Below are 25,144 nucleotides of genomic sequence, written 5' to 3' on the forward strand. Positions count from 1 at the left end.
AAGAAGAGGGAGGAAGCTTGGTAGCCAATATAAGGCTTAGTCATTATGCCAAATAGTGAGCCTGTGTTGATGTATGAACACTATGTTAGAACTGGTTTATAAATGGATCTTATTGATTAATAAAGTGCTTACAACCTAATTAATAACCTAATTATGAACCCTTTATGAATTCTTTATAAGGGTAGTCTTATCGTTAAGTGGTGCCCCCTTTTCTGATAATTTAGTTCTCTAAATGTACTTCATTACACTCCACCTCTAATGTTTGGGCAACATGAAGGGAGAAATCTTTATAATACAAACAAAAAACGGAAAAACATTAGACTGGGTTTCCGTCTTAGTATTTCTATGCAACGCCACTGAATGTTAGCACTGAATTTAATAATACTTTATAGTACCGCTGAGATCTGTGTTGATTTGTTATTTCATTTTGTATATGTTATACATTTTTTGAATTGCCATTTTATTTTTTATTGAGCTGCTGCAATGTAAACATCCTTATCCATTTACATGCACCAAAACGTAGATAACTCATTACCTGAAATAGCACAATAGGGGCCCTTTAATGGGTATAATCCTTTCTCATTATTTTGCTGCTCAGAACAAATCTTAGTAGTAGAGTAGAGTGGAAGATGCTGCAGGGCTGGTTATCGGTGTGAAAGGGATCAATGCTGTACGCTTCATAAGTCTTCAGGAGTGCGACGAGGGAGAGGGGTGCTGCAGGTAAATACAGAGGAAGTAAAAAGAGGAACTGACAGTTGAGGAAACAGGGGATGTGGAGAAGGGAATAAAAAAGGCAGGGGGGAAAGTGAGAGGGAGAAATAAACACATCGGGGGAGAGTGTGACAAATGAAGGAGAGGAAGCAGAGGAAAGATGGAAAGAGGAAACAGGCAGAGAGCGAGAGAACAAAGGAGGCAGTGTGTAGTGGATTTAGGGGATTGAGTCGCCATCTGAGACGAATAAAAACTGGAATAACAATAAAAGTCAGAAGGCACTACTCCCCTCCTCTTCCTCCCACTCCTCCCACTGCCAACTCCCACAACACACACACACACACACACACACACACACACACACACACACTTTTATTGTCCTTTGTTTTCTGTTAAGCACTTTTTGACAAATCCCTTCAGAAAGCATCGGAAATAAACTGGAGTTGACATCACACACACACACACACACACACACACACACACACACACACACACACACACACACACACACACACACACACACACACACACACACACACACACACACACACACACACACACACACACACACACACACACACACACACACACACACACACACACACAGACAAGTGTGGACGCACACTGAGCCAAGGAATCAAAGACACATGGGACAGCACACACACACACACACACACACACCACAGCAGTTGTAAAAGAAGGACCAAAACATAACAAGGCCGATGAATCGAGGAAGCACACAGTGGGTTGATGTGTGTTTACACCGCGCAAGTGTGTGTAGAGCCGCAAAGCAGGAAGAGAACAGGTGAAAGAGTGTAGTAGATGAAGTGACGATGAGACGGGGGGGATGTTGTATTTCTGTAAATTGCAGCCACATGTTCCCGTTGTTTGGTCACGGCTACTTGCATCGACTGCTCTTCTTTGGTTTAGGGATATCATGTAAAAGAGGATCAAATGACATCAGAAAGGGAAGTGAGGGGTTTATACTGTAAAGCAGTAGCAGAAATAAATACTATATAGAATGTATATATAGTATCCTGCTTTAGTTTATATTTTGAGTACATTTGTAGTAATGCTATTTTATTTCTATTGTAATGTGCAGTACCTTGTCTTTATGTTGCTGCAATGCAAACATTTCCAGAATTAGGATCAATAAAGTACTTATCTATCATCTGTCTACCCATCCATCCATCTATAAGGCTGACATGGAAATTTTAGTTTGCTTTTTATGAACGATGTTCTGCAATATGTGGCTTTGCTTATCTGAAGAATCAGAATCGGTTTTATTAAAAAGGAGGCGCCAACATACAAGAAAATTGCTTGAGTATACGTGGTGCATGCAGACACACAGAAAGAAGAATACTGGGCTCTTTTCCTGTAGTGTGTTCTATAGGTTTTGGTGCATGTAAATGGTCTCAAAAGGGTAAAATCCCTGTGTTGCCTCCAGAGGGAGTTTCTCTCCTAGATCCTCTTGGTTACAGGTGAATAACAAATACTTGAAGCAGGTGCACTGAGCTCCAAGCTTCAGGGGAAGAGCTGATGGGCCGTACTGGCTCTCTCTTGTGGTGCCAAAAGTGAAGCAAAATGTTGTAACAATTTCATTGAATTGAGACGACAAATTGCATCTCTTGTGCGCAAATAAATAAATGAAGGGTCCTCAACAGCAGCTGAAAAAATGGGAGATGTGGGCTTTGGAGTTCAGGTGCTGTTTGATCTCAAAAGGGAAGAGCCACTTAGAATAACTTTTATTTTATTTCCATGTCCTAGGGAAGTTGAATGAACATTTGGGAACCTGAACCTCTCCTTCTGAAAGACAGAAAAGCGATTTTTAAACACGTGATGACATCAGGCATTAGGTCTACAGCTGCTCTGTGCCCACAGTATATAGAACATAACTTGATGACATCATGTTTTTCAGTCAAAGCTACAGGAGATATCTACTGATATTTTTGGGGAAAAATATTAGGAAAAGAATGTATAACATTCAAACTGTGGGCGTCGTTTAATTGAATCAAATGTTCTTGGTAATGGAACTTGTGTGTGTAGTGTTTTGTGTTTTTATTGGTGCATGATATACATCTACGTATATAATGTACTTCTACATGTCAGCCACTTCCCGAGCAATCCATAAAAGCAGAGTGCTTTTTTCTTGAAGCAGAAAAATATTGAATGAGCGACTCACAGTCCCAGCATTCATGGAAACTCAAAGAGCCTCCGTTGATTTATTTTTTCCTAATTTTCCAGCCCTGTAAAGGATGTGAAACACTCAGTCCGGTGCCAAACGTCACTACCTAGGGTCGGCAAAGGTGGACTTACTATTTCAAGGTTGCGTCAGGCCGTTTAGGGCCAGCGAGGGGTCACTTTGGGAAGAGAAGAGAGGGGAGAAAGGGACAAAGAAGAAAGGCAGAGAAGGAGAGGGTGTGCATGCGTGCGTGCGTGTGTGTGTTCAGTGGCTCTCATGTTTCGCAGTAGAGAGCTGTTGATTGACTAGTGGAAGCCAGCGCCAGATTTCTGTGAGCAGGAAGACAAAAGAGCGTGACACACACACACACACACACACACACACACACACACACACACACACACACACACACACACACACACACACACACACACACACACACACACACACACACACACACACACACACACACACACACACACACACACACACACACACACACACACACACACACACACACACACACACACACACACACACACACACACACACACAGCACTTCAACTGTGTGCATGTCTATATTTAAACAGTACTTTGTGGTGACACGTGCATGTGTTTATGCATATGTATCCACAGATCTGTATGTAAATGTATTTATATAACTCTGGTATGTACGTCTGGAAATCTGTGTGTGTGTACGTGTGTGTGTCTGAGCGAGGCTTCTGAATCTGACCCGTTTGACCGCTACCTAAACTCGTGTAAACAAAGCGTCTCTTTAGTGGTGTAAATGTGACGGGCAGTGAGTCACCGCCTCTGATCTTCCACATAAACAGTGAAATGTTGAGGGCGGCTGCCAGGAGGAAAAAAGCTCTGCAGAAACACACCGACCAGACCGATCCAGAAACTGCTTCTCATCCTCTTTTGGCCTCTTTTTCAGTGGACTTTATTCAGTTTGACTTTCATGTTGGCACACATTTCGCTGTCTGTTCAGACATGGCAGCTATCTTTTCTCACACCGTTCCTCATTTTATTTTAAAAAACGCAATTACTTTGGACATGTATAATGTAAATAGTATCCTTTTGGATTGGTCGGTCTACCCTACCTTTAACAAATACAAATAACAAATAATAACACATTGGAGATACAGGGTCACAATAGATGCTTTGTGCACTAAATTCCAGATTCAATATTAAATACAGAGCTTATTCCCAGATCGACTGAACATTAAAGATCAAGAAAATATTGATTCAGATATTGTAACGTTGTTTTAAATGTCTGCTTTTTACTTTTACTTTTTTATTTTCATATTAAGTTTAATGTTGGAACTGAAATGTGGCAAAAAAATACATGAACTTCAGAGAAGTTTTTATTTGGTTTACGAACAGTAAAATGTTCCACTTATTATTATATACACACACATATATATATATATATCATTTGTCATCCATATTATATTGAGTTCAGTTATGTATATTTAATTCACACTGTAAACCCAAATATTGAAAATAATGAAAACATTTAAGGAGTGTAAACTTCCGTTTTATCAACACTTCAATATTTTGAGTTCTTGGGAGATTTTTGAATTAATATCACTCATATTTTTTGATTTAGTTGGACTATTTTGCAGATTACGTAAGCACCACCTAAAAATAAGTATATATTTCTATTGTTTTTTTTGTTTATTAGTGAGTCAGTAACTGTTACTGTAGGTGTGGAAAGGTGGGATTAGGCAAACAGGAAGGCAAAGAAAACCACAAATGCCATCAGTATATAATATTTAAGATCTTAAAACATTTTACTTTTAAATGCATCAATTTAATATAATAAAGGAAATCAATTGTCTGTATTTATTTTTATCTGCAAATGTGTTCAGGTTCACAGAGCAGTGATGTCACAGCAATCTGCACATGCCTACGTACAAATCCAATCACAGAGAAAAAAGTCTCCATGACATCAAACACAATATAACGGTATGTAGCTAGAGGTTGGATAAAAATGTATGCCAGAACATATGGCAGCATGGACACGGACATATTAAAGCGCAGAGGAAATAAATGCAAAACATGTGCATTATAAAATACACCAATATACGAAACGCAAGTCATAAAAATAAAATACGTGATCAGTATAAATGGAGGAAACTGACAGGAGAATTTACAGGAAATGTATGGCGTGTTGTGCAGAAAGTGCACCATGTTTGAATTAACAGCGATAGAGGTCATGTGGCGTGTATGCGCAGATAAGAATGCGGTGTGGTGAAACGCATTACATTTGAGCAGAGACGCGTCATGAATCACGGGAGAGAGCGGTCGGTCAGATTCAGGGTTGGAAATGAATGGATGGTGTTCAAACCGCCTGAGAATGCTGCTCACATCTTGAAATCATAAATTCAACATCATAACTGATCCCTTAAAAATATATATATACTAGGCGACTACTCCTCTCTGATGGATGACGGTTTCCGCAAATGTCGGGAGAAGTTTTAGAGCATACAGTGACGTGTCTCTGGAGCTGACCCAGCCTCACAAAATGCGTGTCGACACCTTTGACGCTTTGTTAGTATAACCTGTAGCATTTCATCTGACATATGACCATACTTGATCATCTGTAGTGGCTTTAAAACCATTGTATGGATCATTTCACAGTAGTTTTAACAGTATTCCTGTAGTGAACGAGACAAAAACCTCATATTTGCATTTAAAAGATACAATTAAATTAAATGTATTGATGTTATTTCTAATAAAACTCCAGGCATTCACAAAAATGTTTTAAATGTCTAAAATTAAGGTTTTGGATTTAAAAGAAATATCTATCTAAAATTAAAATTAAAATTAATCAAATATAAATCAAAGTCAGTTTTGGTTGTTATTGTCGTGCAGTGGTGTAAAGTAACCAAGTAGATGTATTCAAGTACTGTTTGCATTACTGTACTTGAGTATTTCCATTTTATCCTACTCTGTACTTCTACTCCACTGCAGTTCAGAGGTAAATGTTGTACTTTTACTCCACTACATTTATTTAATCCCTTTAGTTGCTAGGCAGATTAGGATTAATGATGGTAAATATAATCAGCCCTTAAATCAGACTGTAGTTCACCTGCAGTAAATCCAGCAGCTACCCTGCAGTATACAAAGCCATTAGAACTAGCTGCACCTTTACCAGCTCTGAGAACACTTTAATGATCAATCATTATAAAACATATCAGAGATATTATTCTGAAATGGACCAATCAGACAATGACTACTTTTACTGTCGCTACTTTAAGTACATTTAGAGGAGAGTACTTTCTACTTTCACTGGAGGAACATTTAGAATACTTTCACTGAAGCAGAGTATTCCTACACTCTGGTACTTCTACTTTACTCAAGTACAAGACCTGAGTACTTCTACTTTACTCAAGTACAAGATCTGAGTACTTCTACTTTACTCAAGAACAAGATCTGAGTACTTCTACTTTACTCAAGTACAAGATCTGAGTACTTCTACTTTACTCAAGTACAAGACCTGAGTACTTCTACATTACTCAAGTACAAGACCTGAGTACTTCTACTTTACTCAAGTACAAGATCTGAGTACTTCTACTTTACTAAAGTACAAGATCTGAGTACTTCTACTTTACTCAAGTACAAGACCTGAGTACTTCTACTTTACTCAAGTACAAGATCTGAGTACTTCTACTTTTACTCAAAACAAGACCTGAGTACTTCTACTTTACTCAAGAACAAGATCTGAGTACTTCTACTTTTACTCAAGTACAAGATCTGAGTACTTCTACTTTTACTCAAAACAAGACCTGAGTACTTCTCTCCCCGTCTTGGTAAAATCAGGATCTTAAAATATAATATATATTACATTGAAGCCTTCACAGATGTGCATGTTGTGCTAAAATCTCATTAGACCATGATTAGATTAGATTTCACTGCTGCTCCCTCCAGTTTTTCCTAGTCTCTTAAAAAAAACACCTTGAGTTCAGTTTGTTTGTCTGAGAACCAAAGATTTTGTGGATGTGGATGACATGGTGTCCAGAGAATAAGAAAAGGCAACAAAATGCAATGTATTCTGGGTAACAGTGGACACAAATGTCAACATCTGGTAGCTTGGAACGCCGAGCGAAACCTAATTACAACAACAAGACTGGATCTTTAGAGAAATGTGCAGTCCTGGCAGGATCAAAAAGTGTGTCTAATAATGAAGCCACTTATGAGTCACTTGACTTTTCCTTCCAACTGGAGCTTTGATTATAATTTGGCAGCAAAAAAAAAAAGGCAACAAAGGAAACGTTTCCAGTCAGAACAAAGAGTGGAGGTGTGATGTAACACAGTCAGCCTCTCCACATGTACACTAACAGGCAGAGGTTAGAGGTTGCACTGCTCTGGGACGGCGCGTTTTATAAATGTGTGTTCTCATGGTACTGTAAGCAGCCTCCGATACAGGCTGGCTTACATTACACACTCTGTAAATGTAAGCACGTGCGGGCGCACAGCGACGGTGGAAGGAGTCAAACAGAGGAAACAGAGGGCGTTTAGACTCCTAGAAATAATCGTTGAAACGGTCCGACAGCAGATATCAGTGTTTGGAAGAACAACCAGACGACAGAATACACACTGTAGAGCCTGATAAGGACACACACCACTCATTCTCTCATTCACTCCCTGTAAGTGTGTGTGTGTGTGTGTGTGTGTGTGTGTGTGTGTGTGTGTGTGTGTGTGTGAGGTGTTTGTGAGAGAATAAACAATCAAATTAATGACATTAGCTGTTGAAAGATCTGCAGAATACATTGTAAAATTAAACTAATTATGTTTATTCCCTCAGAATTACCTTTTTTTAAAGAGGCCCTAATAAGTTTTCGGGGTTTTCCCTTTCCTGTAGTGTGTTCTTTAGGTTTCTGTGGATGTAAATGGTCTGCAAAAGCTAAAATCCCTGTGTCGCCCCCCCAAAAAACGTGACAGTTTACTTCTGTTAAAAAAAGGCATCCCTATGTAATACTCACGCTTCTATTGGCCACACACACACACACACACACACACACACACACACACACACACACACACAAAGTTACTGACCCATGGGCTCCAGGACAAACTGATCCTGAGTGGCGGCCAGAGGAGGCTGAATGGAGACGGTCAGTTTGGAGGACTGAACGACACAACGGGCCTTCACCTTCACCTGGAGAGAGACAGAGAGGGGAGGGAGCATGTGTCAATCAATCAATTAATCAATCAAATTCTGTTTATATGTATAGCCCTATATCCCACATTACAGATTTGTCTCAGGAGGATTCACAGTGTGTACAGCACGGAACAGCCTCTGTCCTCAGACCCTCGCAGTAACTAGGAAAAAGTCCCAATAGTCCCCACAGTTATCCGGAGAATTGGAATGAGGAGGAACCCCCCTCCCAGGACAGACAGACGCTCAGTAGTTTTAATGTGTGCAGATTAAAAAAGCGTGATACAACGACAGCATAGACAATCCAAATTATAAAAGATAATAATGTAAAAAAAGATGGATCCAGGAGGGTGAGAACCATATTGTAGGATCTCTACAAGATAACAATTTGGAAGTCAGGCAGGGCCGAGGCAAGCACAAAGGACCGAGGATAGAAGGAGAATAGATGAGTCGGCCAAAGCTCACCTGTACGGTAACTGAAGGGACGGGCAGATCGTCCATATCTTGGATCAGAGCTTGCTGTAGACGGAGAAAAAGGGAAGGATTAGCCTGTCTATATGGTAAATCATAAGACGATAAAATGAACGTTTTGGACTATTTAGTAGTTAGTAAAGTTAGTTATTAGGGTGTTTGATGAGTGTGAGGTGTATTTAGCTTGTAAATGTTTCTGTATGAACCCAAATTATATTGTATAAAAATAAATGTCAGGGTTTTGTCTAAACCGGGTAACAGGGTCTCTGCTCCCTCTTCCCTCAAACCAAAATGTAGATTCTCCCCCTGTAAAATGTTAAAGTGCTGCCAGGAAACAATCTCTCTGGTGGTCAGAAAGGGTTTAATGAGTCCAGAGATATGGAGATGGTGTCAGATGTCTGGTCAGACGGCAGAGACAGCTTACGGAGAATAAATAGGGGATGGATGTCCGGTGGGTCTGCCGGGGGACGAGTGGCAGGCAGCAGGCTGACACTGAGACTGAGATTTCTGATCCTTTCTTTTACTCTCCTTTTTTCTGGACAGGAAGTAAAGGAACCTGATCTCTGGATTTATTTGTTGTTGGAGGTGCAATATATGACTCAGCAGTTTTAAGACGTGAAGACACTATTATTTTGTGCTTCGCTCTGATGCAGGATTTTCACCTGAAAGTGGGCGGGGCCTAATCTCTAGCTCCTGATAGCTTTGATCGTTAGTGAACAGATACATTCTAATTGATTTAATATGTAAATGTGTGTGTGTGTGTGTGTATTTACCGACGGGCTGTCCATGCTGGAGGACACGGTCGCTGTGACGATCAGATCCTCCTCAGCGTCGCTTTTAGTCAGGATGTCTGGATGTCAAAATACACAACCAATGATGTTCCTCAGGAGAACACAATAATATCCTGAGCTACTCTGGAATCAAACTCAACAAAAAGTAGATGACATTTTCCTGTGTAATACTGTTAAATGAAGTGTGTTTTCTGGCTGTCATAATAAAGATATTGATGTGGGCTCTGGGGACTGGTGACAGACAGTTACTGTGGACTATTTTGCCTATCTTCATCTTTCAGGAGTTACATTTCATCCTCACAAGAACTAGGTTATTCCAAATGTCACACATTATTGAAACCCCCAGAGATTTGAGCACCAACTGTGGAAACTTAAAAAGGTTCACTAGACTAATTATTCACAAAAATTGAGTTAGTCCAACTAGTTTTTACACATCATTTAAAGGGAATTCTGTATTGTAATGTGCTGAACTACCAGTCTTAAGTGTGATGTACATTTACACTGAGTATGCCATCACTGTCACAATCATAGAAGTGATAAAGAACAATCCTTCTAGCACTTTGGGGACATAACGGCTGCTAATGTTCATTTTTAACAATTAGAAAGGAAGAAACACTGGTTTTTACAACCGTTTGAAAATCAATGTGATTCCTTCAGTAGTTTTTTGCTATTTCATGTTCCTTCATTTGTCAGATACATCTCTTTCAGATGAGCAGCGGCCCCCCACCCTGAGTCCTGGTGGCCTCTCTGATGAACCTCTGCAGCTTCTTCATCTCAGCATCCACCTGCTCGTAGTCCGCCTCCCTGGCATCCACCTTGGGGGTGGAGAAGAAGGACGGGTCCGTACCCATGTAGGAGCAGAGGAGGTGTCCGTCAGAGCTCAGGCTCACCACCACTCCCTTTAACTCCCTGAGGAGAGGAGAGGAGAAGGAGAGAAGAGGATAGGAGAAGGAGAGTAGAGGAGAGGAGAGGAGAGGAGAGCATTTTTAGAAATAGGAAATGCTGTGCGATGCAACAATTTATTTTACTTACTGCAGTGAGGCAGTAACACACACACACACACACACACACACACACACACACACACACACACACACACACACACACACACACACACACACACACACACACACACACACACACACACACACACACACACACACACACACACACACACACACACACACACACACACACACACACACACACACACACACACACACACACACACACACACACACACACACACACGTCTACACTCGTCATTTCCATTGTCTGGTATCTGAATACAGCCCAGATGGGTCTAACGCTCTTTGGGATCTTCTTTTGTATTTTGGTCATTTATGCATGTCAGGTTCTGATTTTCCAAGGGTCGGCTCCAGATTGGGTGCACATTTGTACTTGAGAACCTCTGGTTGGTGAGGACAGTTTGGAAAGCCAAAGAGAGTCTGAACATTTAGTCAGGGGGTTGGTAGAATCAATTAAATAAACTCAATAATGCCTCCAAAAACAGAAAGCAACGACTCTAGAACACCGCCATGAAGCACAGGAATCCACAGTGAGCTGTTGGAGTGTGGTTGTGTGTGTGTGTGTGTGTGTGTTCCTCTCCCACCAACAAGACGATGGTTATCGAGTGCTTTAAAACAACACAGCCTCAAACTAAACCAAACAGCTACCCAGACACACACTATTATCTCCTGCATCTAAAACAAACACACACACACACACACACACACACACACACACACACACACACACACACACACACACACACACACACACACACACACACACACACACACACACACACACACACACACACACACACACACACACACACACACACACACACACACACACACACACACACACACACACACACACACACACACACACACACACACACACACACACACACACACTTTATCAGCATTGTTTGGGTTTTGCATTGTAATTGTGTGAAATTGTGGTTTGATTGGAGTTGTTTGATTGGCCCCTCCCTGCTCTGCTCTGATTGGTCCAGCTGGAAGACATTGTAAAGTCACACCCTGATGAAAGTCACTCACTGGGATTCACAAGCTGATAAACACATATGCTGTGTGTGTGTGTGTGTGTGTGTGTCCGTGTGTGTGTTTTTCTGCAGGTGGTACTCACGGGAAGTTGGCAACGCGAATGGCCACGGGCACAAAGGAGAGCTGTGCGGCCCACTTCAGAGTCACATCCTGGTAAACCTGCAGCATGTTGGTGTGATTGCCTAGCAACAGGTTGGTTGTGCCATCCACCACTAAAGGAAATCAATCAGAAACAAAGAAAACATAAGTGTTATTGTTATGATCGTATAAAACTGTCGTCGTGTTAAAAAATGTGTGTTATTTCAAATGAATTTACCAAACAATAATACTTATAATAAACTCCTCTGTGGATTTTAAATCAGAATACTGTTTTTTTATCACGTGGAAAATTTGGTTTCTAGCCAGGTGCTCCATGTATCCCAAAATGAAATAAAATGAAATAAATAAAACATGTAATTCATTATTAATATACACACACTAAGTTAAAGTAGGAATGTGCAATGAAAATATTCAAAAGAAAACTAAATACAAATATGTATACAAACATAAGACTGAATACGGAGTACAAATAATATAGTATAATAAAAGTGAGAGCTGTACAGAACAGATAGGATTAAAACACGCCAACAATGTGTGTGTGCCACAGAGAAGAGAATCCTCTTAAACACGAACAATTCTATTCTTTAGTGAGAGACACGTTAATACAAATAACCACTAAATTGATGAGGCGAAATTCCTCCTGTGCAGCAGACAAAAACTCATATGTTCCCAGAGTTAGCTTCCTTTACTCTCACTGACGTGTGTTGTATGTTCATGCATGTTTGCACATGTTGCATTTGGTTCATGATATATTAATTCCCGTGTAGAACTATATAGCAAGCATGTGCATATGATGGATGATAGACCGCTGCATTAAATAACTCGCCGTACGTTACCGATTATGATGTAAAGCCCTAGAAACACAGCCTCGGTTTATACAGCAATAAAAATGAAATGGTTTTGTCTCAGGATTTTGCCGTTGGAAAACAGTGGCTCATATTCACAAATCCAACCATAGAGCACAGAAATAACACATTCCTGCGGTGGGTGGCATTGCCCTTTAAGTTGAGTGTACCCTCCTGTACATTTCACATCTGGTTTGTATATTCAATTGTCATCTAGATCTTTCATTTTGGGACAAGGTCAGCTTTTATAGCTGTATATATAACTAAAGTTACATATACACTTTCTCCTGTGACTCATGGCTAGAAACATTAAATATAAATACCACTTGTGTTTTATGTTTCAGCACACACACACACACACACACACACACACACACACACACACACACACACACACACACACACACACACACACACACACACACACACACACACACACACACACACACACACACACACACACACACACACACACACACACACACACACACACACACACAAATGTCCAGTCCATCCCACCAATGGTGCAGCTGCCACCTAGAGAGATCTGAGGTGATGGCCACACGCAGCACAAACACGCAGCACAAACACGCCACACACACACACACACACACACACACACACACACACACACACACACACACACACACACACGTTGTTGTAAAGAAACAGTGGTCAGCAGGGTCAAAATGACAGACTGTGTGTTGGTGCCACATCAAAGCAAACACACACCTTTTTTATCACAGCATCAGCATTATAATTAGGACCTAATTAGAAAGGTCCAATATGAGTTCTGTCGTCATGTTCAAACCAGAACTCGGCCTCTTTCTTACCATCCGTTCCTCTGCAACTCGTCAGGCTGATGCTTTTTTTCAAACCGGATTACGAAGCACCTCTACACATTTGGACAAGACTACGACTCAATTTGGGGTGAAGTGTCGAGCCCAAAGACATGTTGGCTGCAGAGGGGATAGAACAACTTGATTGACTGATTGATGACTATTGACCCCCATTTGCCACGGTCACCCAGTCCTCCTTCTTCCTTTCCTCCATTCCCTATATCTGTATTTGTTTACCATCATTTAAAGAGGACACATTCTGCTCAGGATGTCATTTTTATTTTCTGCCTCTACAGGGACATGTCTCCATGCTTTAATGTTCAGCAAGCTCTTTATTTTTCTCATACTGCCTGTGCTGCTGCAACTCTTTTCACCCTCTGTCTGAAACCAGAGCCCAGTCTGCTGTGATTGGTTAGCTGGCCGATTTGTCAACCGCTTAGAGATGTCCCGCCCCTTAGCCTATCACGTACAATGTGTTGGAGAGCTAGCCAACAGAAGTGTGTCACTATGTTCCGGAGAAAGTCTTGGAGAGTAATTCTCTCTGGAAGAAACACATGGATTTTAGCCTTTGCAGACCATTTACATGCACCAAAACCTAAAAAACACAGTACAGGAAAGGGATAACCGAATAAGAATAAGGTCTATTTAAACTCCTCCTGTCTTCTGCCTTCTCCTCACCACTCTCTCCCTTCTCCCCACTATATTCATTATCACATACCATGTAACCCCTAACATACCTGGTTCCTTAAATGTCAGATCATCCATTGACTGAGACAAACTAAGAAGAATGGATCATATAATCTTATTACAAAACCCAAGTATTTAGCATCTCACTGGGATTGAAGTCAGGAACGGAACTACATCTAGACGAGTGACAAAGAGACAGACAGACAGAGGGAGGTAGACGGGGAGAGGGGGGGGGGCAGCGGTCCAGCAGATGCAGCTGTGAGGCTGGAGGCCAGAAGGAACGCATTAGGATACACTCAAGAGATCGCTGTTGTCTTTTCCTCCTCTGCACTGGTCTCTCAACGGCAAGGGTTCGATGGAAATCCACTAAAGGACCTACCATTATACTGAAGGGTGTGGCAGCTCACAGTCCCAGTGTCAGGTAATTCTGACCATTTAAAGAGGCCCTGTTCTGCTCTTTGGGGTTTTCCCCTTCCTGGAGTGTGTTATATATACGTTTGTGTGCATGTAAACGTTCTGCAAAGGCTAAAACCCCTGTGTTCCGAGTTTCTGTCCCACTCCAAATGAGCAGAATATGTCACAACACATCGAGAATGAACACGGAAGAGTGCAGCGGCCGTCTGATCCCCGAAGTCTTCCAGACATGTGGGAATATTTATGTGCTTTTTGATTGTTCGGAGGAATCATGTCCCAATAAAAGCTGCTTGTGTTGCACTGGCACATCATGTACTGAATTTATAGCCAATTTCCAAGGGTAATTGAAATACACTAAATAATGTCTGGAGCAGATAGTGAAGGGGCAATTGGAAAGTAATTTAAAATATCAGTTCTTGGCCTTTCTTGCAAGCCCTCCAACCATTTCAGACCCTTCGTCCAATCTATTTTCTACTTTCCTTCACATCCTTTGACTCTTTCCATCCATCTCAGATTAAGACTAATACTCTCAAAAAATTGTTCCGGTACATTGTTGCTTAAACTGAACCAGACTTCTTGGGGGGGTTTTTTTGCTGTAAAGAACTCTCATAAAAAGGTTGTTTATTGCTCCATGCTCAAAAGGTTTTACACAGAACTTTTATTCTACTGTATTAAAGCATCATTCTGGAGGTCCGACCGTATCTGGGTAATTAGTTTAGCTTGTGGTGATAAGAATCGGCCTGCAGAGAAGTTATACCGTTTTCCTCTGTATCAAAAAACACACAACTTTAAAGCTTTCATGCCTGGATGCCAGGGTAAATAAAGCAAGCATAAACAAAAAGAGTGATGCTGTTTTAGGATTACACTCAGCGTATTGCAGTTACAGGCTCCCTGGTCCAATCACAAACTGAAACACTGTACATCGGGCAGAAACAAAAACACGGGCCTGAAATGTCTCAACAAAGAAGATTTGAAGATGTTTATCAGAACAATTTCCAGACCTGTTGGCACAGTGGGATTATCATAGCATACGCACATTTTGTCGGTTGTGATTAAGTGTCCAGATGGGACAGCTGCACAATCATCACACAATGGCTTCCAGAGGAACACACCTCTCCCTGTCTTCACCTCTGAAAGACAGGGAGAGGTGTGTTCCTCTGGAAGCCATTACAGGTCTGTAGCCGTGCAGCTCCACCCTACAGCGCACTGTGGGATTATTGGGAGGCGCACCTATGATGTCAATATCCTGCATATGTATAATAACAACAGGTATTGCGACGTATGTATGTACCTGTACCTGGTTTGATATAAATCCCTGCCTGAGAGCCTTTTATGCACTTTATGGAAAATAAGGACATTTCTTGAGCATAAAATAATAGTATTTATTTAAATGTATTATTATTGTTTTTCATATTATTATGCGTTTATTATTATTGTATTATTCATTATTCTCATTACCATTAGGTGCATGTGTTTGTATTAATCCTATTTACCTTCATGAATATGTATTTTCTAATTACTGTCAGGATCATTTTTTGTTGTTGTTGCCGTTGTTTACATTTTTGTGTGACTTCCAAAAATAAATAAAGTCAACGGCAAATAAAATATACTTTTTCTTTCCGTCTGTTTAATCCTTCATTAAACAGACGGAAAGGGACGCTCAACTTTTGCCACATGCTGGCCATTTCTGTAAGTGATCCATATCAAGCATTAACAATGTCATTTGGTCTCCATGAAGTTTGAATTCTACTGGAGAAAAACTGACTTTTTGGAACTTTATTTAAATAATTCCATGTTTCTTGGTCGCTGGTTTAAGCCGTAACCACAAAGACGTTGTTAAAAAAATCACCAAAATCAGAATGGACATGCACGATATTCACTGGACTGCAACAATATATTATAATCATACCCCTGGATCTATACATATATACAGTGGGGCAAAAAAGTATTTAGTCAGCCACCAATTGTGCAAGTTCTCCCATTTAAAAAGATGAGAGATGCCTGTAATTTTCATCATAGGTACACTTCAACTATGAGAGACCGAATGGGGGAAACAATCCAGGAAATCACATTGTAGGATTTTTAATGAATTCATTGGTAAATTCCTCGGTAAAATAAGTATTTGGTCACCTACAAACAAGCAAGATTTCTGGCTCTCACAGACCTGTAACTTCTTCTTTAAGAGGCTCCTCTGTCCTCCACTCGTTACCTGTATTAATGGCACCTTTTTGAACTCGTTATCAGTATAAAAGACACCTGTCCACAACCTCAAACAGTCATACTCCAAACTCCACTATGGCCAAGACCAAAGAGCTGTCAAAGGAGACCAGAGACAAAATTGTAGACCTGCACCAGACTGGGAAAACTGAATCTGCAATAGGTAAGCAGCTTGGTGTGAAGAAATCAACTGTGGGAGCAATTATTAGAAAATGGAAGACATACAAGACCACCGCTAATCTCCCTCCATCTGGGGCTCCACGCAACATCTCACCCCGTGGGGTCAAAATGATCACAAGAACGGTGAGCGAAAATCCCAGAACCACACGGGGGGACCTAGTGAATGACCTGCAGAGAGCTGGGACCAAAGTAACAGAGGCTACCATCAGTAACACACTACGCCGCCAGGGACTTAAATCCTGCAGTTCCAGACGTGTCCCCCTGCTTAAGCCAGTACATGTCCAGGCCCATCTGAAGTTTGCTAGAGGGCATTTGGATGATCCAGAAGAGGATTGGGAGAATGTCATATGGTCAGATGAAACCAAAATAGAACTTTTGGTAAAAACTCAACTCGTCGTGTTTGGAGGAGAAAGAATGCAGAGTTGCATCCAAAGAACACCATACCTACTGTGAAGCATGGGGGTGGAAACATCATGCTTTGGGGCTGTTTTTCTGCAAAGGGACCAGGACGACTGATCCGTGTAAAGGAAAGAATGAATGGGGCCATGTATCGTGAGATTTTGAGTGAAAACCTCCTTCCATCAGCAAGGGCACTGAAGATGAAGCGTGGCTGGGTCTTTCAGCATGACCATGATCCCAAACACACCGCCAGGGCAACGAAGGAGTGGCTTCGTAAGAAGCATTTCAAGGTCCTGGAGTGGCCTAGCCAGTCTCCAGATCTCAACCCCATAGAAAATCTTTGGAGGGAGTTGAAAGTCTGTGTTGCCCAGCGACAGCCCCAAAACATCCCTGCTTTAGAGGAGATCTGCATGGAGGAATGGGCCAAAATACCAGCAACAGTGTGTGAAACCTTGTGAAGACTTACAGAAAACGTTTGACCTCTGTCATTGCCAACAAAGGGTATATAACAAAGTATTGAGATGAACTTTTGTTATTGACCAAATACTTATTTTCCACAATCATTTTAAATAAATTCTTTAAAAATCCTACAATGTGATTTCCTGGATTTACTTTTCTCATTTTGTCTCTCATAGTTGAGGTATACCTATGATAAAAATTACAGGCCTCTCTCATCTTTTTAAATGGGAGAACTTGCACAATTGGTGGCTGACTAAATACTTTTTTGCCCCACTGTATATGTATACGTCTTTATTATGAAATCCATTCGTCCTGCACCATGTGTTTATGTGCTTCAGGAGTCTGTTTTAATGCATGCAGCAGAGCTAGTTGTTCCATCATGTTCTGCCAACAGCAGCTTCCTGCAGAGCCCGCCGCGGGGCACTGGGCCACAGCACAGAGCACTTTGTTTTGCTGTATTCCTTTTTTCACATAATGCTCAACAGTTTGCTTGTGGCAGGTGCACTGATGCATGGTGCAGTTAGTGTTGCTGCCCTTCACTTTACTCCAGGTTAAACACATCAGAGTGTACCCAAAAAACGACGTCAACTCGTTCTCTAGCCCATTTTTAATACAGTTTATTTCTGATTATTCCCAATTAGCTGCCAAATACTAAGGCCTGACAAGAGCAAGCTTATTTTAAAAAATCCCTGTGACATTTGACCTCCCTGTGAATAGCATTGCTAACACCTGCAGGGGTTGAATGTAATTAACTCAATATCGTGGGCAATCCCCGCAGCAATTTGGGGTGAAGTGTATTGCCCAAGGACACAACGACATGCTGACTGCAGTGGGGATTGAACTAGTGCACACTAACCCACTGAGCCACAGCCAACCCCAGTGCAAACTGCCCAACATAGGCAAGTCAGCATCCGGCAGTTTCTATGTGCTAGGGTTCCGTTCTACACATTTCATATAGGGTTTGTGGTACTCAACATGTCCTGGTTCATACGGACTCTATGAGCTGGCAAACTGACTGAAGGTGGAATATCTGTTTCTAGACGAGGCGTGTCTTGCTGCTTAAATGTCATGTCATCACCTGAGCTGTAGGGCAGGAAGCAGCTGGGGTTGAACTCCAGTTTCTTCATGAAGTGGATCTGGCCGTTGTCCCGCAGACAGTAGAGGTTCCTCTCACCCAGGATGAAGATGGAGGAGGAGGAGGTGGAGAAGGAGGGCACACACAGATCCAGGGCCTGTTCTCCGAGGACAAACGTCCAGTCAGGCTGGAGGAGATGACATTAGATTTTTATTAGATTTGATATGCTTTATTTGTCACAAATTGGGAAATCGTTTTGCCACTGCAGCATGAGGAACATTTTTTAAGAAAGAGCAGAAAGATAAATATCTATAGATAACAAAATATAGACTCACCGTCAGCCTCTTGCCTCCCGTCTTGAGTGGCAGATCCGCATCCTGTCGACTCTCCGCCTCTGCCGCCACAGCCAGAGTCTCATACCTGTGAAAGAGAAACACACAGATGCTTATACACACTCTCACACACACACACACACACACAGTGTCAGTGGATCACATTCAATCTCCTGTCAGCATCAGCGTTAAGGCTGCTGCACGCCGACCGCCGTTTCATTTGCAGGTTGGTTTACGAGCTGTTTCTGAGCTCTCTGCAAACAAACGCAAAACTGTTTCAGAAATGTAAGTGTCAGGAATGTGTTTGGGTTATGTCAATGTTGGTGTGGGCATGTGTGTGTACTTCACTGGGTAATTAGAATCACCTGTGTGCCTGCGAATCATTACTTTTATTTGTTAGAGAGTAGGAAGTCTAATCTGTTCACCGCAACTCAATTTAAACTATTTTGTTTTTTTCGACTACAAAAAAATCAAACAATAAATCCAAGTCATCTTAGAACCCCTTGGTAAAACACACATCTACATTAAAATGGTGTTAACTATAAATTTAAGCTCAGTTCTGTCTTTATCTGACCTTTCAGAGGGGAAAAATACACAATTAGCTACTTCAGCTTGGACTGGCGTAGGTGCTTTGCTTCGGGACACTTTGCACTGTGCAGGGTGGGTTTCTCATTTAAGAATTCCCCTTTAGATATTCCACAGCCAGCCTAAAAAATAACTCTCTGGTTACAAATTGTGCTTCTTTTACCACAAGCCCGAGACCACAACGACATCAGCTATTTTCCTGAGAGAAATCCCCTCTCTGCGTCCAGGGCAGAAATCCTAGTACACATCACGTAGTCCCATTTTAAATAGAGTCTAACAAAGTAAAACACCATCATTATAAAGTGAATCCACAGCTAGCGTCTCGTATTCCCCCCTCCTCTTTCACAGCTTCTGTCAGCTCAGTCAACAAGCCGCCGACCCCGGGATCTGCGGTCGATCAGTTTTAATCAGCGACCTGTTTAACGATAAAACGGTCCGACTGATCTGTGGTCAGTTGATTTTGGCCTCTTCGGCTTCAGGAGTTTTCCAGTAAGACGCTGGCAGTGGGAGCAACTTGGCGGGAAGCTATCCTTCTCTTCTAACACCTGGATGAACGGAGGGATCCAAAACCGACCCAGCCCGACTCCGGACCACAACCCAAAGACGACATAACAGCCGATTTATCCACTCACAGTTTTCTCACTCTGTGTTATATATTTGGGCTGTGGACGGGCTTGTTAATCACAGCTGGCAGGTATGAAATCCACTTTAAAATCACAAGGAGCATAATCCAATATGGCTGCCACATCATGGCCACTGGTTGGGATTCATTCCAGCCAGTGGTGTGAAAAATCTAATTGGACAAACTTAGGGTGGTGGTGGCAAAGTCCATAGGGAATTGGCTCGGTAACTGGAAGGTCACCAGTTCAAGTCCCGGAAAGGCCAAGTGCTACCGAGGTGTCTATTGAGCAACTGTTAAGCTGATTCTGTTGCAAACTTTAAACATGTATATACTGCATTGTGTACTAGATTACCATTCTTTATACAGATTCATTATTTCCAGCTCAGTTTAGCCCTTTTTTTATCCATTGGTTTTTATCTTAAACTTATATTTGGGGGAATATTTTGCCTTCTAAATTCAACATTTCTTTTTTATACCTGGATAAGTGTCTTATCATATGCAACCCCTACATGAGCTGTGTATCCCTCATTACAGTGTGTATAGATGCGCAAATTAAGTGTTTGATATTTGCAATGCAACAACAGCTTTATAGTTTTGGATGCATCAGCACAGTAGCCGTACCCACTGTGCTCCTCTGAGAAACTAACGAGCTGCTTTATGGATGACTGCCAGTAGAGAAACCTTTTCAATCACACCGTGACCATTTCCTGGGGAAGAAAATGGACTAAAATATATATTAAACATGTCAGCGGTTTTAGGCTTTTAAAGCAAAACTCAATATATAGACAGGCTGACTCCAGCATGAGTGAATGGATTAAATACAGCCTAATAGTCCTAAAAAAAAAACACCATAAAATAACTGTATTCTTTCCCTCTGTTTTTTTGTATTGCTATTCCAGCCTTCACTCAGATGTCTTATTAATGATGGGAAATGAGGTAGGTATGAATGAATTAAAACTCTACATGTGTGTGACTGTGTGTGTCCAGCTCCATCCATCAGAGGTCGGTTAGATGTTGATTTAAGTGTTATGAACGAGGGTAGAAATCACACAAAGCCCCGTGTGTGTGTTTGACAAAAATTGAAAAACCACAAAAATCTGATTATTCACCTGCATGCCTAACATATGAAGAGGGTGTGTGTGTGTGTGTGTGTGTGTGGTAAAGGTGGTGTGCTCTCTCACACACAGGTTTTTGTAGTGTGTGAGTGTGTGTAGTCAGTATCAGTCATCATGTGGAGTGTAGGACACTTTGAGGAAACAGGGTTCTCATTTATATGAAAGAGGATCTCTCTGAAACGCTCCGCAAACAAACACACTCATTTACCTGAAGCATATACATCATATACGCATAAACACACACACACACTACATGCACATGCTCTCTCGTTGCACGGTTAAACACAAACTGAAATCTCAAAGCTGACACCAATACACACACACCCACACACACACACAGAAAGCAACCAAATCAAGCTCTCATTCATCAGGGCAGCAGGCGGTCCAGCAGGCTAAATAAACTGAGAACAGTTTGACCAGTCATCTGATATTAGATGTACACTGACCCCGTCGTCTGATACGGGTTAAACATATATACAGAATTGGAGAATAATGGATTTCCTGTAACGGGATTACGTTTCAATATACACAAAAAAGGCAACTGTTATCCTTTACAGATGTCATTAGATTATCGTCTCTATAAATTGGGGGATGAGTAGCAGGATTGCAATGTAACTAAAAAGAGCAGATGGTGTTTGTTGTGATCAGATGTTCTCTCTTCTCTGTGAGCTGTTCTGTTCTGTAGGCTAATACTTTAAGGGTGAATCTATACACCTACTTCCTGAATCTGCTTCATGAGAACTTATCATTTTTTTACAGGAATTTTCTGGAAAAGAATCTGACTTTTTGTCTCCGGTATCTCTCCTTATGATTTTCTTTTCAAAGTTCTCAATTTTTCTTCCAAATACAAAAAAACAACATCACCAAATTCTGACTTATTTTTAAGATGTAATATTTTTCATAATTCTGATCATTTTATTATTATGATTTTTTTCCCCAAAAATAAATAAATCCAAATTCTGATTTTTTTTCTAAATGCTGATTTTTTCCCACAAAGTTCTGACGTTTTTGCAAAATCTCGCCTTTAAAAATGTACGACTATGTTTTCTCACTCACTTCATTTTCCAAATTCTGACTTTTTCCAAATTTCGACCTTTTTCAATTTTCTGACCTATTTTCTAAATCTTTATTCTGAATTCAACTCTTCAGAATTCCACTTTTAAAAGTTTGACTTTCTTCATAATTCTGAGTGGATCAGATGTTACTCTTCTCTGTAAGCTGTTCTGTTCTGTAAACTGCCTGAATCTGCTTCATGGTTTTCACTTTCTTTGGTTCATTTGTTCTGTTTTAATCGATTAGGTGAACCTATATGTTCAAAGTGTGAGCTAAACTGTGTTCGTTAAACTAAAAACGGAGCATTTTCTGTCAGCGCAGATTTCATTTGTGCTTTTAAAACTGTAGTATGTGCTCATGTGTTTCAGTGTTGGTGTATAGGCTGAATATGCTTAATGAAAGGCTTAAGAGTCCACTATAGAAATTAAAATGTGTCTGAAGTGGCTTAAAATGTCATGAGCGCTGTTAGCGAGGACACAAGAAACCCTTTTCCCCCGATATATCGCCAAGAGATAAGGCTTTGAAGATTCAATAATGGCTGACTCACATTTTAATGCATATCTAAAAATAACCCAGAGTTACATTAAGCTTTCTCATCCACTCCTCATTATCAAAGATTAGAGATACTGAACTATTATTTATTGACACATTTTTACTGCAGAGGTCGTCGGCCAAGTCGATCCCTAAGCATGTAAGTTTAAATAGAAGTTGTTAATGCTGTCTTAGTTGTATCGGGGGCTGAAACCACTTTGCTAATGAGCTGCTAATGAACCTCCTGATGCTCTTGTTCCACATTAAAAGCTTTTATTGTGAAGCACCTCATTGTCTTTATTACCAAAGGTAGCAGTGTCTGCGCACATCACTGCGTGTGTGTGTGTGTGTGTGTGTGTGTGTGTGTGTGTGTGTGTATGTGCGTGTTTCCAGGGAAAGTAGTGATGTCAGTGTTTCCACACTGATATCTATTCTGTAAAATCTCTTGATACTGGTGGGGGGGCATTCAGATAACAAGCAGCTGGGAGAGAGAACTACACACACACACACACACACACAAACACACACACAGACACACACACACACACACCAACACAGCTTTGAAAGCTCTCCATGCCTGTGCCAGAGGGAAATGGGAAGTGTGCATGTGCTTACATTAGAGAGGTACTTTCCAATCAAGTGTGTGTGAATGTGTGTGTGTGTGTGTGTGTGTGTGTGTGTGTGTGTGTGTGTGTGTGTGTGTGTTGCTCCATCCAGATGCCTTTAAGATGGTGCAGTGAGTCAGCTCACTAACCATCAGCAGCTGATGTTATAGCAGCACCATTTGTATTTTGACTGATATTGCTAATGCGATATAGGAGGGATTGATCATGTTGTTCCTCTCATCTATCATTGAAAACATATTTCAGATGGCTTTGTCCATGCACCTACTTGTAGCTCTCCAGCTGCCGTGCGGAGGAGACGGTGAGGAAGCTGTCTGTTCTCTGGTTGTAGGCCAGCGGGCCGGGCAGCAGGAAGCCGGGGAGGAACCTGCCGAAGGTGTAGCTGTCCTGCTCCAGGAACATCAGCATCCCATCCATGGACTGGATACACAGCGAGTGGTGACCTGAGAGAGGGAAGATACCGGTCACTCGAGAAGTCTAGCCACACTTTGTGATACTGTATGTTGAAAAAACTGAGACGTTGACTTTAATTGATTGTATTACATCAGAAAATTCCACAACATTAGGTTAGGTGAAAGCAATTATATTAAGTTGAACCTTAACCTTAATATAAGCGCTTTCTAATGGTGTGGACTCTTTTGACCTTATTAAAGGGAAAGGGGGAATAAGGAGGTTACATCTTCTGGGTACAGTGGCTTGCATGGAGGTGGATTTGTCTCAATATTATTTGTGTGAACCAGTCGGAAGTCCTGTCAATGTGTAATCTGTAAACACCTTTCACAAATCCCCCCCAAAAAAATGGTAAAATCAGAAGGAAAATAAATCTGAAAATAAACAATAACTCAATAACAAGAAATCTGTTCGTGCACTAAATTGATTTAGAAGTGAATGTAAAGCAACCATCAACCAAGTGTTTGTGAATCCAGTTTTGATTTGTGGGTTTTTACACACACAAATATGAGACATTGCATCACCTCTATAGGGTTGTAGGTAAAGTCTTGCACCGACACAAAACACACCAAAGTATACTTTGATTACTTGGGGAACATAACCGCGACAAACAACAATATGTAACTCCACAATAGTTTTGATAATTTGTAGTTTAAGTCCTCCGATGTTTTTATTTCCTGTATTAAAGAAAACATGACAAACTGGTTCCAGCTTCTTATTTGTAATTTGAAGATGCTCTGAGAGTTTTTCACTTTTTCCAACATTTTACAGACAAGATGATTTATTGATTGACTGTAAAAAATGGTGGATAAATAAGTCATACAAATAATCTTGAATTGCAGGACAAAAAGCAATAGTTTGTACAATTAAGTGAAACACAATGAATAATTTAGAGGACACTTCAATGTGTTCATAGAACATCAGCCCAGTTGAGGTTTTAAAAAATCAGTTTCATCCACAGCAAGGACATTTAATTTAACCAGCTGTTAAAAAGTCTCTTAAGTTTATAAATATTATTTTTTCCCCGATAGATCTGACTCTGCAGTTTCAAACTTTTAAGTATTTAAACACAAGCAGCAACAAAACACATTCATGGCTTCTGTTTTATGTCAGCCGTGATGTCGTGTTGTGCCATGAGGTGTGTTTCTCCCTCTGGCTGAATCTGATATCTCCATTAACACCTCTACACACACACACACACACACACACACACACACACACACAC

General features: G+C 41.0%; 1 protein-coding gene across 4 annotated transcripts in view; it reads right to left on the minus strand.

Annotated features, from left to right (window-relative positions):
- The window catches only part of bbs9 (Bardet-Biedl syndrome 9), a 160,864-nt gene that overhangs the window by 121,695 nt on the left and 14,025 nt on the right, over window positions 1-25,144 (minus strand). For all 4 annotated transcript variants that reach the window (XR_010165481.1, XR_010165480.1, XM_063880035.1 and 1 more), the window contains exons 6-13: window positions 23,738-23,912; window positions 18,944-19,028; window positions 18,612-18,795; window positions 11,477-11,606; window positions 10,050-10,231; window positions 9,305-9,381; window positions 8,526-8,579; window positions 7,958-8,060 (exon numbers count right to left, since the gene is read on the minus strand). Coding sequence is in view for 2 of the 4 variants with exons in the window: in XM_063880035.1 (XP_063736105.1) it covers window positions 7,958-8,060; window positions 8,526-8,579; window positions 9,305-9,381; window positions 10,050-10,231; window positions 11,477-11,606; window positions 18,612-18,795; window positions 18,944-19,028; window positions 23,738-23,912 (990 nt within the window). In the remaining 2 variants the exon portion in view is untranslated. The remainder of the gene's footprint in view (window positions 1-7,957; window positions 8,061-8,525; window positions 8,580-9,304; window positions 9,382-10,049; window positions 10,232-11,476; window positions 11,607-18,611; window positions 18,796-18,943; window positions 19,029-23,737; window positions 23,913-25,144) is intronic.

Source organism: Eleginops maclovinus, chromosome 3, assembly GCF_036324505.1.
Source record: "Eleginops maclovinus isolate JMC-PN-2008 ecotype Puerto Natales chromosome 3, JC_Emac_rtc_rv5, whole genome shotgun sequence".
In the NCBI taxonomy this organism is placed as follows: Eukaryota; Metazoa; Chordata; class Actinopteri; order Perciformes; family Eleginopidae; genus Eleginops; species Eleginops maclovinus.